This window comes from Phoxinus phoxinus (assembly GCF_949152265.1).
Source record: "Phoxinus phoxinus genome assembly, chromosome: 25".
NCBI classification, from domain to species: domain Eukaryota; kingdom Metazoa; phylum Chordata; class Actinopteri; order Cypriniformes; family Leuciscidae; genus Phoxinus; species Phoxinus phoxinus.
In genome coordinates, this window is record NC_136900.1 from 20,825,583 (window position 1) to 20,842,344 (window position 16,762).

The following is a 16,762-nucleotide window of genomic DNA, read 5'->3' on the forward strand; positions in this document are numbered from 1 at the left end:
GGGAGTTTTTTTTTTTTTTTAAGATAACTATACTTAAGAAACCTAATGTTGTTGGTTGATCATCTAGTGAAAGGAACTTTATACCATCAAAAATCTGGCTTGAGACAACAAATATTAACTGATTTATCAGCGATACATAGGTTGACCACTACTGGTTTCCTGAAACCATACCATGATAATCAAGTTGTGTGTCATTCATTTATTTATTTCAGCTCTAAGTTTGTATTTTCGTCATTAAAGGAACACGGCGACTTTTTGGGACTTTAGCTTATTCACCGTATCCCCCAGAGTTAGATAAGTCCATACATACCCTTCTCATCTCCGTGCGTGCCGTAACTCTGTCTGACGCACCCACCGCTAGCCTAGCTTAGCACAAAGACTGGAGGTAAACAGCTCCAGCTAGCATACTGCTCCCAATAAGTGACTAAATAACGCTAACATTTTCTTATTTACATGTGATTTGTAGTCACAGTGTGTACAAATAACAAGGTCGTATGAGACACAGCCATCTTCTAACCGTATACATACCGGGAACTATATTCTCAGAAGGCGAAGCACTGCTACTTCTGCACATCGTGGTGAGGAGCAGAGAGTGTTGCGCTAATCACTCCAGTCTTTGTGCTAGGCTAGGCTAGCGGTGGGTCAGAGTTACGGCACGCACAAAGATGAAAAAGGTATGTGTGGACTTATCTAACTCTGGGGGATATGGTGAATAAGCTAAAGTCCCAAAAAGTCGGCGTGTTCCTTTAAGAAAATCACACATTCCCTTACTCACACTTTACGCCCAAAATAATCTGTATGGTATTCTGAATCTGAACGCAGTCTCTATTTTGGGTGCACGTGTGATTGTTGTAGGTGGTGAGCCCCACCATCTCCTCGCCGGTGTGTCAGGAGCAGCTGGTGGAGGCGGGACGTCTGGTGGAGCGGTCCGTGGAGGGGTGTGTGAAGGCGTGCCACGGCGCCTCAGAGGAGGGCGAGCTGCTCCGACACGTGAACATGGCGGCCGGGGCGGTCAGTCAGGCTCTCAGTGATCTGCTGCAGCACGTGCGCCACTACGCCAGCTGCGGAGAGCCAATCGGACGCTACGACCAGGCCACTGACACCATCATGACTGTAACGGAGAGTATTTTCACCTCAATGGGGGACGCAGGTGAGACAGTCCTATAGAATTATAACATTATGTATATAAATAAATTACATTATGTATATAATTCAAAACAAGTCTGCTAAAAAGTGTGTGTGTGTGTGTGCGTACGGGCGTGCTCTTCTATGAAAACAGCGCGTTAAAATAGAATGGTGATTAAACTGACTTGGAACTACCTGTGCATTAAATGGTTTTATTGCCCACCTTCCAGCCAATCAGAATCAAGCATTCAGACAGACCATGGTTTAATGTCATTTAATAGTGTCTTTGCCCGCTTTCTCCACCAAAAAACATAAGGATGAACTCTAATAGTATATAAGTAATAGCACACTTCTCCTCAACAAGCTGCACAGTTTGAGGTATCATGCACGAGTTTTTTGTGCCTGTTTATTATTACTTGTGGTTAAGGGATTGTTTGAATTCCCTAACCACAAATATGAGCAATAGAAATGGTGATTTTTTTCCCTCAGAAAGTACCACTAAATGCGAGAGATGGGCCTGTGCCACAGGATGTAGAACAGTTCCAGGATACCGAGAATTTATTTAATAAATGGAAATCAAAGTCAAATAAGCATACAGTAATACACACGAGAGCTTTAATATCTTTTAGGCTCATCGTCCAAACAAAGCATATCTGTGCCGCCGTGACACAATAGGATTAGCTTTTCCATATTCAGAATTGCACAGATCTGATGGTGTTCCTGGCCTCATTTTGGAGCTGTCTATGTGCGCTAACCGGCTGGCAGCCCTACTTCTAGTGACCCACTAGCAACTTTAATTCTCTGTTATAATGCACTGACAAATATTCAGCTTGCTAGCTTTGCTCAGCTTTTGTATCTTGTCTCTAGTGCTGTTGTTTTTCTGGAAAAATCTGACCCCCAGTTTATTTTGTCTCAGTGAGGTCCTTAAAAGTTGTTTTGTCTGCGGTCTGTGTTGTGTTTTTAAGTCGTTTTCAAAACTGAAGATGTTTGTTATGCATTGGCCGTGAGTCTAAAGAATCCTCAAAAGATTCTTGGCCCGCGAGGTTGTTGAAAACATGTCATATAAAACCGCTACAGAGCATCAAATCTGGTCTCAATCACACACACACACTGTCTTTGAACTTTTTAAAGAAAAACACATGCCGAAAGGTGCCAGTGGGGTTGTCTGCAAATGTTCAAGTAAAACATGGAACATGATAAACGACCTGGACCCACAAATCATCGTCATCATCATCAAAGATTTCTCTGGCTTTAAAGTCAACAGGAAATCAAAATTGACTTTCTTGATACACGTTACGGTTCGCACTGTGCATGATTCATCAGTGCATGTTATTCAAAAGAAAAAGAAATGTTACTTTTTGCATTCTTTCATATATTAATTTGCTCACCGTCTGTAACAACTTTACTTTTCCGCTGACATCATTCAAGCCACACGACCTTAACATTAGTTAATACTTAATATTAGTGAATATTACTTTGGATTTTTTTTTTTTTTTACTGATATACAGAACCAAATTATATTGTTTTATGTTTTTGAAGCAATAACTAAATGCCCAGTAGACCACAGTAAAAACAATAAAATATTATTTCAATAATTAATTATAACTGTTGAAAAAAGTTGCAAAGAAGCAAAGTTGTTTTGCAGTTAAAATGCTCACAAATTTATTTTCATCCTTTTTTTTTTTAAATCCAGCCTTCATTCTCAAATAAGAAATGTTTAGCTTAACCATATAAAATAAAATAGTAATAGTATTATCGAAACATATAATAAATGAAACGATTAATTGCATCCAAAATAAAAGTTTGTGTTTACATAATATACGTCTGTGTATTATTTTAATTATTAATAATAATTATTTTGTATATATAAATACACACATGCATGTTTGAGAGATATTTGCATACTGCATATATATTTTTATATAATTTATATTATGTATAAATAGAAATATTTTATATATAACACATTCTTCTTAAATATATACATACATGTGTGTTTATTTATATATACAAAATAATTATTATTAATAATTTATATTATGTAAACACAAACTTTTATTTTGGATGCGATTAATCGTTTCACAGCTCTAATAAATACGTTGCTTTTCCTGTGAATACCGTTTTTTTGGGTGCTTTTTTGAGACCAACCAAATTGTGCCAATTATCATCAGACGCAATATTAAAGAACTAATAACCGTTTCAGATCAAATGTGTGAATATCAGCAGACAACAGCCAAACAGCTATTTAAGTATTGTTTTGGCTACTGTTGTTGATGCACTAATTTAATGCAAATAAATGCAATAATGGCAAATAACAATGTTTATAGAAGATACGTTACCATTTAAAGACTTCAAGATATTCTCAAAAGAGAACTTGACCTCCAGTCTGCACATCCAAGTCTATAAAAACATCCTGAAACATGGCGGTACTTCAAAAGTCGCCCACATTCAGCTGCAAACATGCATTCAGGTCTGTTATGAAAAGCCCACTTTTCATTTCCTGGTGAATCAAATCCAATCCTACCTTTTTGTATTTTCTCATTTAACTAAAGTATGAGGGGTGAATTCTGTTGATTTAACAAGCTTACTATTTTCACTGTGAATCCATCCTACGTTTGGAGAGGTGAAACACCCCTTACGCACACCTCTCTCCCTTGATAATCTCGTCGACGCTTGTATTTCTGGAGCTGTGTAGGTGTTCGGGAAATACAGAGTCCGGTTATGGAAAACGAGTAGGCACACTTTTTGAAAGGGCCCTTGATCAATGATGTACTCGGGGTCACACGGGTGCACAACCATTTGAGCGCTTCAGTTCCTGAAGTGATATGCAGAGAGAATGCAGAAAGATTGATTTTCAAAGAGAACAGCTTCAGCTGTGCCAGATTCACACACATCAAAGAAACGTGGAATGGCTGTCAGGCTTCTTTTTTTTTTTTTTTTTCAGTGTGAAGTCAAGGACGGTGAACATACTGTAGAATGGAGCCAAGAATACGCCAGTAGATTTTTCTGCAGAAATATAAGAATCTGCCCACACAACATGCCTATATTGTGGTGTTTAAATAACATTTGTTTCCACATTTTACAGGTGAAATGGTTCGACAGGCGCGGGTTTTGGCCCAGGCCACCTCAGACTTGGTGAATGCTATGCGTTCTGACGCTGAGGCCGAAATCGATGTGGATAATTCCAAGAAACTTCTCGCGGCTGCCAAGCTGTTGGCCGATGCCACTGCCAGAATGGTGGAAGCTGCGAAGGTATGAAAACTAAAGCTAAATACACCCTCGACATTCACAGTTTAAAAAATACAATGATTTTTAGACAATGGTTTGTTACCGGGTGTTTGTTTTTTTTTATAGGTAAAATGAAATTTCCACCAAATGCTAATTTTGTATTTTGTAAATCTGTGTTGTGGTTTTGTTTGTTTTTTTGTGTTTTTGGTTGTTTTGTTTTGCATTTGTGTATATTTGGGTTTGGTTTGTTTTGTGTTGGGATTTTCTGTTTGGTTTGGTTTTGTTGTTTTGGGATTTGTTTTGTTTTGTTTTGTTTTGCAGCTGGTTTTGTTTGGTTTGGTTTGTTTTGGTTAGATTTGGTTTTGTTCTTTGTTGTTTTGTTTTGAGCCATGGTAATAACGTTTTTTTTGAACATGTGTTGTTCAAAGACGTGTTGTTCCAGCCATGGTTTTGTATGTGTGGCATACTAATAGCATGGGGATTTTTTTAAACATCTATCATGGCTACACCATGCTTATACCTTGCGATACCATGTTATTTTTTGGACTACCTTGGCATATCATGGTAATACCATGATACATGTTAATTCAGTACTATATCAAATTTTAACCTGATCTTTAAGGAAGAAAAACAATACTCTTGCTAGATGAAGGTACTTTTATCACCCTTTTTTTTTTTAAATCCAGGACCCAGAATCAGCAGCCACAGTGTCAAATGTGCTTCCTCTCCTCATCAGTGTTTCATCTCTGATACCTGAAGAGCCCTGAGCCATGGTTTAGATTTGACTCATGATGAGATGGACCACTGAATTGATTGTCGATCTTCATCAGCAACGTAGAGATGTATAAATAGCCAGGATGTGATTAATATGCAGACATGAAACGTTGGTTTATGGCTTGTTAGGCACATTTGATCCATGATACATTAATCACAACATCAATGCCATTATCAAATGTAAAGATGAGGAATGCGCCACAGACGGTTTCCTTGGTAACAGGGATGGAGCAGACAGCCCCCCAATTCCTCTTTGCATTGAATGTTTTGTAATGCGCTGTAAGTGTGCGGATGGCGTAGCCGAGAGTTCTGCTGTCGCTGACAAATTTCCCTTCACAGGGCTGACCGAGTCTGGGATTTATCTGTGACAACTTAGTCCTCTGAGAATCGCCTTTCACTTTCTGTTTAACCATTAAGCAAGGAGATAAAATGAAACAATGCGAAACACCAATGCTTCAAAATGGCATATTAGCTACTAGTTTTGAAAGGAGGTAATATGCAGTATATATATATACAGTATATATGACTAGACTATATACTGTATGACTAAATAATAAAAAATTATAATACAATGCTAAAACATCCTACATTATTAGTTGATTTGACAGTCAGGGATAATATATTTTTGCACAAAATTGGATTAATTAACAGCTGGGAAGGGATTGGATTAATTAACTGGATAACACTTGCTGAATAAGCATGCAATTTAGGTCATGCAACAACATGGCATATTACTTTATGAAAAATGTGTTCCACATCACAGTAAAAAAAGCAATTGTGACATTCTTCTGCCATAACTGTTATATTATATTTCACATTTGAGACTATTTTTCATAGTTGCAGCATTATCATCTCAAATGTCACTTTTATTTCACATAATTGTGAGTTTACATCTCACAATAGTAACTATTACTTGTAATAAAGAGTTTATATCTCATACTTTTTCATTTTTCTCATAATTATGATTACTTTGCGACTTTATTTCTCACTACTGTGGATATATATTTTAAAATGAAAATTTTAAAACCAATTGACAGAAGTGGGTAAAGTACATGAAACTAATGCAGTAATTGTACCTGAATTGTGTCTGTGCAGGGGGCAGCCGCATACCCTGAGAATGAAGACCAGCAGCAGAGGCTGCGAGAGGCTGCTGAAGGGTTACGGGTCGCCACCAACGCAGCCGCTCAGAACGCTATCAAAAAGAAACTCATTCACCGACTGGAGGTGAGCACATGCATTATCATCCCACCTCCCGTTTAGTGGTCCTCTCTGTCTTTGCTCCTGCCTTCTATTAGAAAATTATAGTGGAAGACACTAATGAAATGTAAAAATCTCCAAAATGAAAATGTCATAATTTACTTATCCTCGTGTAAATTTTCAGTTGGTATCATTTGGGCTACTTATACATGTGTGTATATATATATATATATATATATATATATATAAAAATATTTATTTATTATTTATTTCTGGGCCATCTGACCAATCAGAGCAGAGTAGACCAATCACATCAGACTGAGCCATCTGACCAATCACAACAGAGTAAACCATCTGACCAATCAGAGCAGAGTAGACCAATCACATCAGACTGAGCCATCTGACCAATCAGAGCAGAGTAGACCAATCACATCAGACTGAGCCATCTGACCAATCAGAGCAGAGTAGACCAATCACATCAGACTGGGTCATCTGACCAATCAGAGCAGAGTAGACCAATCACATTATGCTGAACCATCTGACCAATCAGAGCAGAGTAGACCAATCACATCAGACTGGGTCATCTGACCAATCAGAGCAGAGTAGACCAATCACATTATGCTGAACCATCTGACCAATCAGAGCAGAGTAGACCAATCACATTATGCTGAACCATCTGACCAATCAGAGCAGAGTAGACCAATCACATCAGACTGGGTCATCTGACCAATCAGAGCAGAGTAGGCTCTCGCAAAAGGAGAAGTTTAGAGAGACTGAATAATTTTTCGAAACGTTTCAGACACTGTGAGAAAAGAGGTTATGCTGAAATTAATAGTGTGTGACAATTGAAGTGTTTTTTTGTTTTTGTATACCTTGGATGCATGTAAACCTGTTGTAGGAGACCTTTAAAACTAATTTAGATAACTTTAAAATAGCATAATAGGGGCACATTAAAAAGTTTTTCTTTCATCCATCATGGATCTCAGTATACCGGTTACACAATGTTCTTTTGTTTAATCAGTTTAGACCAAGACTCATATTAGCATGGAAGCAGTAGCTTTTTATTAGCTTGTATGTGTTGTAAGACACAATAAAAGCAGAAAAATTCCCATAGCGGGTATTTTTCCAGTTTCCAGCAGTTTCGGCCAGTGGAATTCATCATTCTGGTTCTGTTTGGTCTCCTCACATCAACAAAGATGGCTTTGTTCTTCAGGATCTTGCTTGCACCTATCATCCATCCTTACACATGGAATATTATTTCTTTATACAAAGAATCCTTTTTCCTTTTTCTCGCCGCCTTTTACCAATACTTGAAAAGTGTAGCATGTTGCCAATTTTTGCTAAATCTTTTTACAATGGACATATATTGCGAGTGCGACTAAGTACGTTTCAGTCCCAGAGACATCCCGATATGCTGTAATGAAATACGTCCTGTAATGAATTACGAATACTCAGTACAGTCATGTCTTTGTACGATTAATGCAACATCTAACCCTGTCCAGTGTAATACCAGATGTTAGGGCTGCGTGAATCGTGATATGGCTTAGTGCGATTGTCAAGTCGTAAAAGCTGACATTTAACTAAATAAATATATACCTAGTTCTGGCACTAAACTCTAGGTGGCGCAGGCTGATACGTCCCTAACTCATTTGGTAGCGATCGTCATCTATATTGCACAGCTGATCGGTTGCTGTTGCATCAGCGGCCAATGAGCTGCTAGTGTTGCTGTTAGCAGTCTGCAGCGCGCTTTCAGAAACCCTCCACCTTCCCCAGCTCCACCTGTATAGATCTGCTACGGAGGTTAAATCATGAATGTACATGTCTTACATGCTCGCAGCAATGTCTGTGAATGTATTGGCAGTAGCAAGTCTCTGTACTTGCTCTGCAGCATCATCAGCGTAGCAGATCTATTCCGCCTAGACCAAATACACTAACATCATCATATCCGTTACCATGCCAGTCTCCATTACCATGCCAATCTCTACTTCTTCTCTTTTTTTCTCGTGTAGCCCTTCCAGATGTAATAGTCCACCCCTGTGTCCACATTCGCTATTTCCTGTCTTAGTAATTATTGATGTTATAATTCATCATGTTATTTGTCTGGAACAGAATGCAGCTAAGCAAGCCGCAGCGGCAGCGACGCAGACCATCGCCGCCGCCCAGAATGCAGCTGCATCCAATAAGAACACCATGTCACATCAGCAGCTCGTGTTCAGCTGCAAGGTATTGTGGGTCCAGTTCTTTCCTAAGACATTCAGGGGACTTATTTACAAGAGAATGCAAATTTGAAATAAACTATTCTGACTTTGGTTTTGTGGATGCTCTCCAGGCCGTGGCAGACCATATTCCACAGCTAGTGCAGGGAATGAGGGGCAGTCAGGCCCACCCGGAAGATCTCGGTGCCCAGCTTGCCCTTATCATCGCCGGCCAGTGTTTCCTGCAGGTAAAACACACAATTCTGTGCTTGCTTAGCACTCCTGATTTGGCATTAAATGATCCTCACGTTCCTTTTTTTTGTCGTCGTTTGTGTTTTGTTTGTCTCCAAACAGCCAGGAAGTAAAATGGTGTCGTCTGCTAAAGCGGCCGTACCGACGGTAACCGATCAGGCAGCCGCGATGCAACTTGGTCAGTGTGCCAAGAACCTGGCCACCTGCCTGGCAGAGCTGCGCACAGCTGCACAGAAGGTACCCGCAGTTCACTGCCTTATTGTAGACCTTAAACGCTTGGGGTGTGTTCACACGCGGCAGGTTTGGTTAGATCGAAACAAGCGCTGATGCGGTTTGGACGAAATATGAACTCAACATGAGACAGGACGTGATGTCCCAAGATGCGACCCTAAAAAGGACAGAATGCTCAAGCATGCCTGTTTTTTGTCATCATAGGAGCTACATTGCACATTACAGTTCTGTACGGAAAATGGTCTCCTTGCAGCAGATCTTCGTTTGTGTGTGTGTGTGTGTGTGTGACAGAGGAACTCCTGCAACGTTCTCATGAGTTCTCATTAGGGATGTGAATTTCTTTCAAAAATGCCATTCGACAATTGAGGAGCAAAAGAAAAATTAGTGTTCTGGGAGGAGACGCAAGCGTAACGTCCAGCCGCGGAGAACACCCGCTCGGATGGCAGGCACACTCAAGTAGGAGATTGATAACTTTGCCAGGCACGGCATAATTTACACGCAACTTTATCATTGTTAATTTTCTTAAACGAGTCCCACACGGAGCTTCTTGGTTGTTGTTGCAGGTTGGTCGCAGAGTTAACGGTCACGACAATGCTCTTCTGTTGTTTGTTTACACTATAAAATAACACAGGTAGCCTAGATCGCGCATTAGGGGGTTTCATTCATGTTAGCGACACCTTGTGTCACCCGACAGGAAAATACCCTGCTGCGCGATCTGCGACAGTAGGCGCGGCGTCAGTTATGTAGAACACATTGGAATTGCGCGAAAATATAACGACATTTGAAAAAGCTATTTTATGATCGAATTTCGCACGCAGTTCGAAATATACGAATATTTCCATTACTCACATTTAGGGATGCAAATTATCGATTAATTCATTAATCATTAATTGATTGACCTTATCGATCGATTAACGATTAACTGATAAGCGGCTATTTTCCTGAGAATGTACCTTTCTCACGGTATTAATAGTGTCTTTAACATAAAAAGCAAAATATTGCTTATATACTGAACAAAAATGCATGTTATATTGCTCAAATGATGTTTTATTGTAACAGTTGGGATACGGTACAGAATGGCATTTATGTAGTTTAACAAAATAAATTATGCACAGAAAATTAAAATACATAAAAAATAATTGTGCACTGGCTCACCTGTTGCAAACATTACGCAACATAAAATAAATGTTAAATACAAATCTATATGGGTAGGCTTAGCCTAAACTATATTAAGTCTATAATAATCTATCTGGTAAACTTGAAAAACTTGAAACATTAGCAGCACTTATTGATGCTTGGTCTGAGAAAGGTAACAGTAAGATTACTAGACCTGGAAACTTCAAATATAGAACTGAAGGGATGTCAATTTTCACAAATTCCCATGATCGACCGTAATTTAAATTAATGATCAATTATGCGTCTGCTGCATTGCATATGGCCAGCATGACAGGGTTTGCTCAAAACGCTATGTTACTCACCAAATGAATGAGAATGTTTTTTAATCCAAATGAAGGGCTAGTAGGATTGTAAAATGTTTCGATGTGAATGATAATTAAATTAAATTAATTATTTAATAATCAAATATAACGACTAATAATACAACGTGTCACCAACGCCGCCTCAGATGCGTGCTTGCAGTGTGTTACGTTAGACGTGCACTGAAACGCACTGAAAACGGCAACTAAACCCAATGAATTCACAACGATTTAATAAAATAGTGTTCTGATGTTATGTAATATGACAGTCCCAAATTAATCATCGTTATTATTAGTCGTGCATTGCTGCTTGAGCGGCGCGCGCTGAATGAACCGTTGAGCACTTTGCTAGCGCGTTATTTATCTCAAAGAAGCGCAATCTATATGAGATTAGTCAGATATATACAAAATAAACATAATATTACAAATTATATCTGCACAAAATGACGTGAATGCACAAGTGAATTTGAGTTACGTGCCATTCAGAATGACTCATGTTGTGGACGCGCTCTTCCTGGAACAACGCGACACAGCAACTAAACCCAAATACTTCACAATGTTTTATTACACTATTGTTCTCTTTATAATGTTATGTAATATGACAGTCCCAAATCCCAATAGTCATTATTAGTCGTGCATTGCCGTTTGAGCTGCGCGCGCTAAAGATCACGCTTCAACAATTCTTAACCAAATGCATCCAATATAGGCTATGAGATAAATCAGATATAGATACACATAATACACATAATAAACGTACACATAATAAACTATTACAACTTACATTTGCACAAAACAAAAGGCTGCGAATGCACACGCAAACTTATAGTCATGATGAAGGTGTAAAACAGTCCCAAACATAACTCCGGCGCGCTCGCTTGTGTTTCGCGGTTGAGCAGCACGCACGCGCATGAACCTGCTTAATCGATGATCAATAAGTTTGATCGATTAATGTATTATCGACAATTAATCGATAATCGATTAATCGTTTGCATCCCTACTCACATTTTAAAGGGACAGTAAACTGAAGTAAAGGTTTTCCCATCATTTAAGGTCCAGCTACATTTACAGTTGTTCGTCAAATCTTTGCAGTCAAAATTCAATAGGAAACTGCTCGATCGGAAACTATGCGAGATTTCTAAGCGCAGATTTTGCAAATTGGTCATGCGAGGGTATAAGGGTCTACATTTCTCATCGTTCTGTGTTGTGTCGTAGGCTCATGAGGCGTGTGGTCCTCTGGAGATTGACTCTGCACTCAACGCTGTCCAGACTCTGAAGAGTGAACTACAGGATGCCAAAATGGCCACACTGGAAGGACAACTCAAACCGCTACCAGGACAATCGGTAGGTGAAGGGTACCACTTTAAAAATAGATAATCACACTTATTTCCAGTTCCATTTTTACCATAACTTCTTCACAATGCTTGTGTCTGTAGTTGGAGAAATGTGCTCAGGATTTGGGGAGTACGTCGAAAGCCGTGGGCTCCTCAATGGCCCAGCTACTGACCTGTGCCGCCCAAGGCAATGAACATTACACTGGTGAGATGACTTATGTGGCTTTACAACATATAAAACAAAATACTTCAGGAGAATCTATAGGTGCTGAATACAAAATGCACAGTATTACGAACAGAATAACAACAGGATTTACTCAAGTAGAACATGTTCCTGGATTAACATCCTATTAACCAATCATTATTTTCAGGTTAAGGCCTTTGTTGCTTAGTAGTAGAACACGAACAGCAAATGCTGATCCATGAATATGTCCTGCTTTGTAAATCATGGCAAGCCGAATGATGTACTGTTTGAATAAAAATGTGATCTTATGCAATTTACAATTGGTTCAAGATATATCTTCTCAAATGTGTGTTTGCTGGGAATCAAATCCTAGATCGTTGAGCGCCTAGTGCAATTCTCTACCAGTTGAGCTTAACAATTTAGTTATTTGTCCAGGCTTTTTGTTATCAAGTGTTGCATAGTTTTTTTGTGAACATTTTTTTTTAACAAAGAGACATTTGCAGAAATGTTTCAATTCTTTTTCTAAAAATGCATCCACGAGATGCCAGTATCTCCAAAACTGGCTGAGTTGTTCCTTCAGTGCTGCTTGAAAACAGAGAAGAGAGAGCGATGCTGTAACTTACCTGCACCTCCCATCAATTTTTTACTCTGTCTGGCTGGATTGCTGCTCCCAGGAGAGCTTCTGAAGACAGATTTTAATGGCACGCTCAAACAAACCACCGCCATCCCCCAACCCTCTTCCACTTCGGCTCCTGCAGCTTCTCAAGCCAAGGGTATAACTAACCCCCGTCCCTCATTAATCTTATTTTCACTAGATTTAACATACCATCAGCAATTGGGCTCTACTTGGCTGGATAATACAATTTGATGTAATTTGCCTGCAATGGCCCTTCCCTATTTTCGCTTTCAGTTCTATAAGTAAAGGCCAGATCCCATATGGCACCTGATTTTCTTTCCACACTCATTTGTTGGAACAGCAGGGGCATTCTGGGTCAACCATGCACCAAAATGAGGCTTAAAGCTTTATTTGGTGCTTCAAAAATGTGCTTCATTGTGCAACTACAGTTTAGTGCACTAATGTAGTCAGTAAATGTAAAATACTAGGTTAAAGTGAATGCGTTGTATGGATATGAGTATGATGACAAGTTGATAAGTGGATGACTCTCTCACATAGTTGTGTTGGATTTATGACCCACTATTCATTACAACGTTGCTTCAGTTCATTAAGGTTTATGCACAGCTCTCTTAAAGGGGTGGTAAAATGCCATTTTCACAAGATGTAAAATAAATCTCTGATGTCCCCAGAGTGTGTGTGTGAAGTTTTAGCACAAAATACCCCCACAGATATTTTTATATAGCATGTTAAAGTTGTCACTTTTTGAGGGTTTGCAAAAACGCACTGTTTTGTGCCTGGCCCTTTAAATGCAAATGAGCTGCTGCAGAGGGCGGGGTTTCAAGAGCTCATGTGTATTACCTCACGCACACACACTAAAATGACAGAAACTGTTCTGTCTTTAATGTTAAAACGGAGTCAGACAAAGATGGAGAGACTCAAGAAGAAGTGACAACATGTAGAAGCAACAGGACGTCTCTGAATGGTTAGTTGATGAATTTATGTTGCTGATGTGGATTTAACTATCTTCAATTAGCATATTCTGTCATGGTAATCTATAAATCGCTTGTATAGGAACTGTTGTGAGATGCACACAGAGTGACTTTCTATTGCATGTGAAAAGATGGATGCTAAAGTTTGAGCCGACTCACAAATGTGCTTGACTACAACGACTCTCCCTCTTCTCAACATGGACTGTGTTCAGGGGGCGGGGCTTATGTACATTTTAGGGTTGCTGATGTCACTAACCCGTGAGGAATGTCGTGTAGTTCCTACCAGCCGTTTGTTGTAGTCCTTTTCTTTAAAAGCAAATATCTTCCTTTGCTTTGAACTTTGAGCGTTGTAACTTTGCAGATGTTGTTTCTGCTCAAACAGCAGCATTACACACTAACTAAAGTTAGAAGAGTGAAATCATACTTTTACCACCCCTTTAAGGTCCCGTCGCAACATTTCTGTCAGGTTGTTGCATAATCTCTGAATTGTGTGTTTGCGGCAGGTGTGGCAGCCAGGGAAACCGCTCAGGCTCTGAGGATATTGGCTCAGGCCGCGAGGGGAGTAGCCGCGAGTACCTTGGAGCCTCAGGCTGCGGCAGCCATGCTGGACTCGGCTTGTCACGTGATGGAGGGCTCGTCCATGCTCATCCACGAAGCCCACCAAGCCCTGGTGTGCCCCGGTGATGCCGAGAGCCAGCAGAGACTAGCACAGGTAAAGACGGCGTAGATTCAACCTACGCAAATAAACAGATGTCTGGCCATCTGTGAGAAGATTTATACATTGAAAGTAGAAGTCACACAAGGTTATATAGTCATCCAAAAAATGGTATGTGTGGTATGCGTCTGCTCATCTCTATTAGAGGCCAGAATACTTTTTTGTTTTCTTCAGCTACTTTGTTAAAACCAGATCAATTTCCCATCAGCTCCCTCTTGGCAATTACCTCCAATAAGCCGAGCTATTTTCTACTGTCTCCGTTTCTCGGCGGCCCTTTTTCTGGAAGGTGCCAGTGCGCCTCCTGATTCGAACAGGTTCCTTTGGGACACAAACATATTGCTTGGCATATGTCTGTGACAGTGGCATAAATTAAGGACATGGATTTCTCTGTTGTGCTGAGGGGCTGATTTAAATTTTAGATGCATGCTGCATCTCTCCGGGCCTTTGTAGAGTTATTGATGGGAGAGTATGTGTTGGTTTTTTTCAGGTGGCAAAGGCCGTCTCTCACTCCCTGAATAACTGTGTGAACTGCTTACCTGGACAGAAGGATGTGGACATGGCTCTCAGGAGCATTGGCGAGGCCAGTAAGAAATTGCTTGTGGACAATGTGAGTTCTTTGTAGCTACTAGTGAGTCTAAACTTAAATCTGTGTTAATGATTAGAAAAATCGTTAATACATACATTTTTTTGCAGTTGGTTTACATAGAAAGTTCTGCTGATCATGTTTCATGAATGAGGCCCATTGTGTTTATCAGTGATAAACTCAACCTAAACTCTGACATTTCACCCTCTCCTGTTTTTCCAGCTTCCTCCATGCTCCAAATCCTTCCAAGAGGCCCAGACGGACCTGAACCACACGGCAGCCGAGCTGAACCACTCGGCCGGGGATGTGGTGCAGTCTTCGCGTGGGAGCAGCGGCCAGCTGGCTATGGCTTCTGGGAAGTTCAGCCAAGACTTTGACGAGTTCTTAGACGCCGGCATCGAGATGGCAGGACACACTCAGGTACAGTTGCAATGCCTTCTCAGAGCATGATGTGCTCCGCCCACAGAGAAATCTCATTGGTCCAAAATCACACTTGCATAACTGTATATTGAACAAATATGTTCTTTCTCACTGTGAATTTGTCACTTCACACATTTTGCTTTCAATAAAAAGAGAGGCAAAAATACGAATGTACGCATATATACTACCGTTAAAAATTATTTTTACCATTGATCAGCAAAATTTCATTAACGAAATCCAGTCATTCAAATAGGAATCCATACAATTGGGAATATTGCGTGTAAACGGAAAAAGTTCCCCATATGGATTTCATGGTCATGTGAATTCACCGTGTTGACCAATAGAAAGCTGCTGGGTTTGAAAGTAACTTCTGTGTAAGCTGTGCTTCATACATCACGACACTCACTATTAACAATGGATGTTTTCCATTTCCTCCATTTTTAATGTAACTGCACCTTTATGCTCACCAATGGTGCATTTATTTGTGTGTAAACAAAGTGTTTACTAATTTAATATATTTAAAAATGTAATTTATTCCTATAATGACAAAGGCGAATTTTCAGCATCATTACTCCAGTCTTCATTGTCACATGATTCTTCAGAAATCATTTTGATTTGCTGCTCAAGAAACATTTCTTGTTATTATCAATGTGGAAAACGGTTGTGCTGCTTAATATTTGAGTGTAAATTGTAATAAATTTTTTGACCAGATTTTTTGATGAATAGAAAGTTTAAAAGAACAGAATTTATTTTTAAATAGAAATATTTTGTAGCATTATAAATGTTTACTATCACTTTTGATCAATTTAATGTACCATTAACATTTGAATTAAATACACTATATGGACAACAGTATTGGGACAAAGCTCTTAATTATTGAACCCAGGTTGTTCATTCAGACCCATTGACACTTGCCATGAAGTCTGCATTTAGAAACGTTTGTGGAAAAAATGGGTCGTTCTAAAAAACTCAAGGGGTGACACTGTGATAGGATGCCACATTTGCAGTTAGTCAGTTTGTGAAATTTCATCCCCGCTAGATATTCCACCGTCAACTGTAAGTGGTGTTATTGGAGAGTGTAAGCGTTTAGAAACGGCACCAACTCATCCACGAAGCGGAAGGTCATGTAAAGTCACAGAGCGGGGTCACCGAGTACTGAAGCGCATGGTGTGTGAAGTTGCCAATGCTCTTCTGATTCCACCGCTGAAAAGTACCGATCTTCCACTGGCATTAATATCGGCACAAAAACTGTGCGGCGGGAGCTTCATGGAATAGGTTTCCGTGAACGAGCAGCTGCATGCAAGCCTCACATCACCAAGTACAGTGCCGAGCGTCGGATGGAGAGGTGTAAAGCACATCACCGTTGGACTCTGGAGCAGTGGAAACATGTTCTGTGGAGTGAAGAATCACACCTCTCTGTTTGGCAGTCTGATGGGCGAACGTTTCC

The 16,762-nt window shown here is 39.8% G+C and overlaps 1 protein-coding gene across 1 annotated transcript in view; it reads left to right on the forward strand.

The window, feature by feature from the left end:
* Positions 1-16,762, forward strand: part of tln2b (talin 2b) — a 141,385-nt gene that overhangs the window by 84,589 nt on the left and 40,034 nt on the right. The window contains exons 19-29 of the mRNA XM_079603131.1: positions 856-1,150; positions 4,211-4,377; positions 6,223-6,351; positions 8,434-8,547; positions 8,654-8,767; positions 8,874-9,008; positions 11,690-11,818; positions 11,911-12,013; positions 14,101-14,309; positions 14,800-14,919; positions 15,118-15,315. Coding sequence (XP_079459257.1) covers positions 856-1,150; positions 4,211-4,377; positions 6,223-6,351; positions 8,434-8,547; positions 8,654-8,767; positions 8,874-9,008; positions 11,690-11,818; positions 11,911-12,013; positions 14,101-14,309; positions 14,800-14,919; positions 15,118-15,315 — 1,713 coding nt within the window. The remainder of the gene's footprint in view (positions 1-855; positions 1,151-4,210; positions 4,378-6,222; positions 6,352-8,433; positions 8,548-8,653; positions 8,768-8,873; positions 9,009-11,689; positions 11,819-11,910; positions 12,014-14,100; positions 14,310-14,799; positions 14,920-15,117; positions 15,316-16,762) is intronic.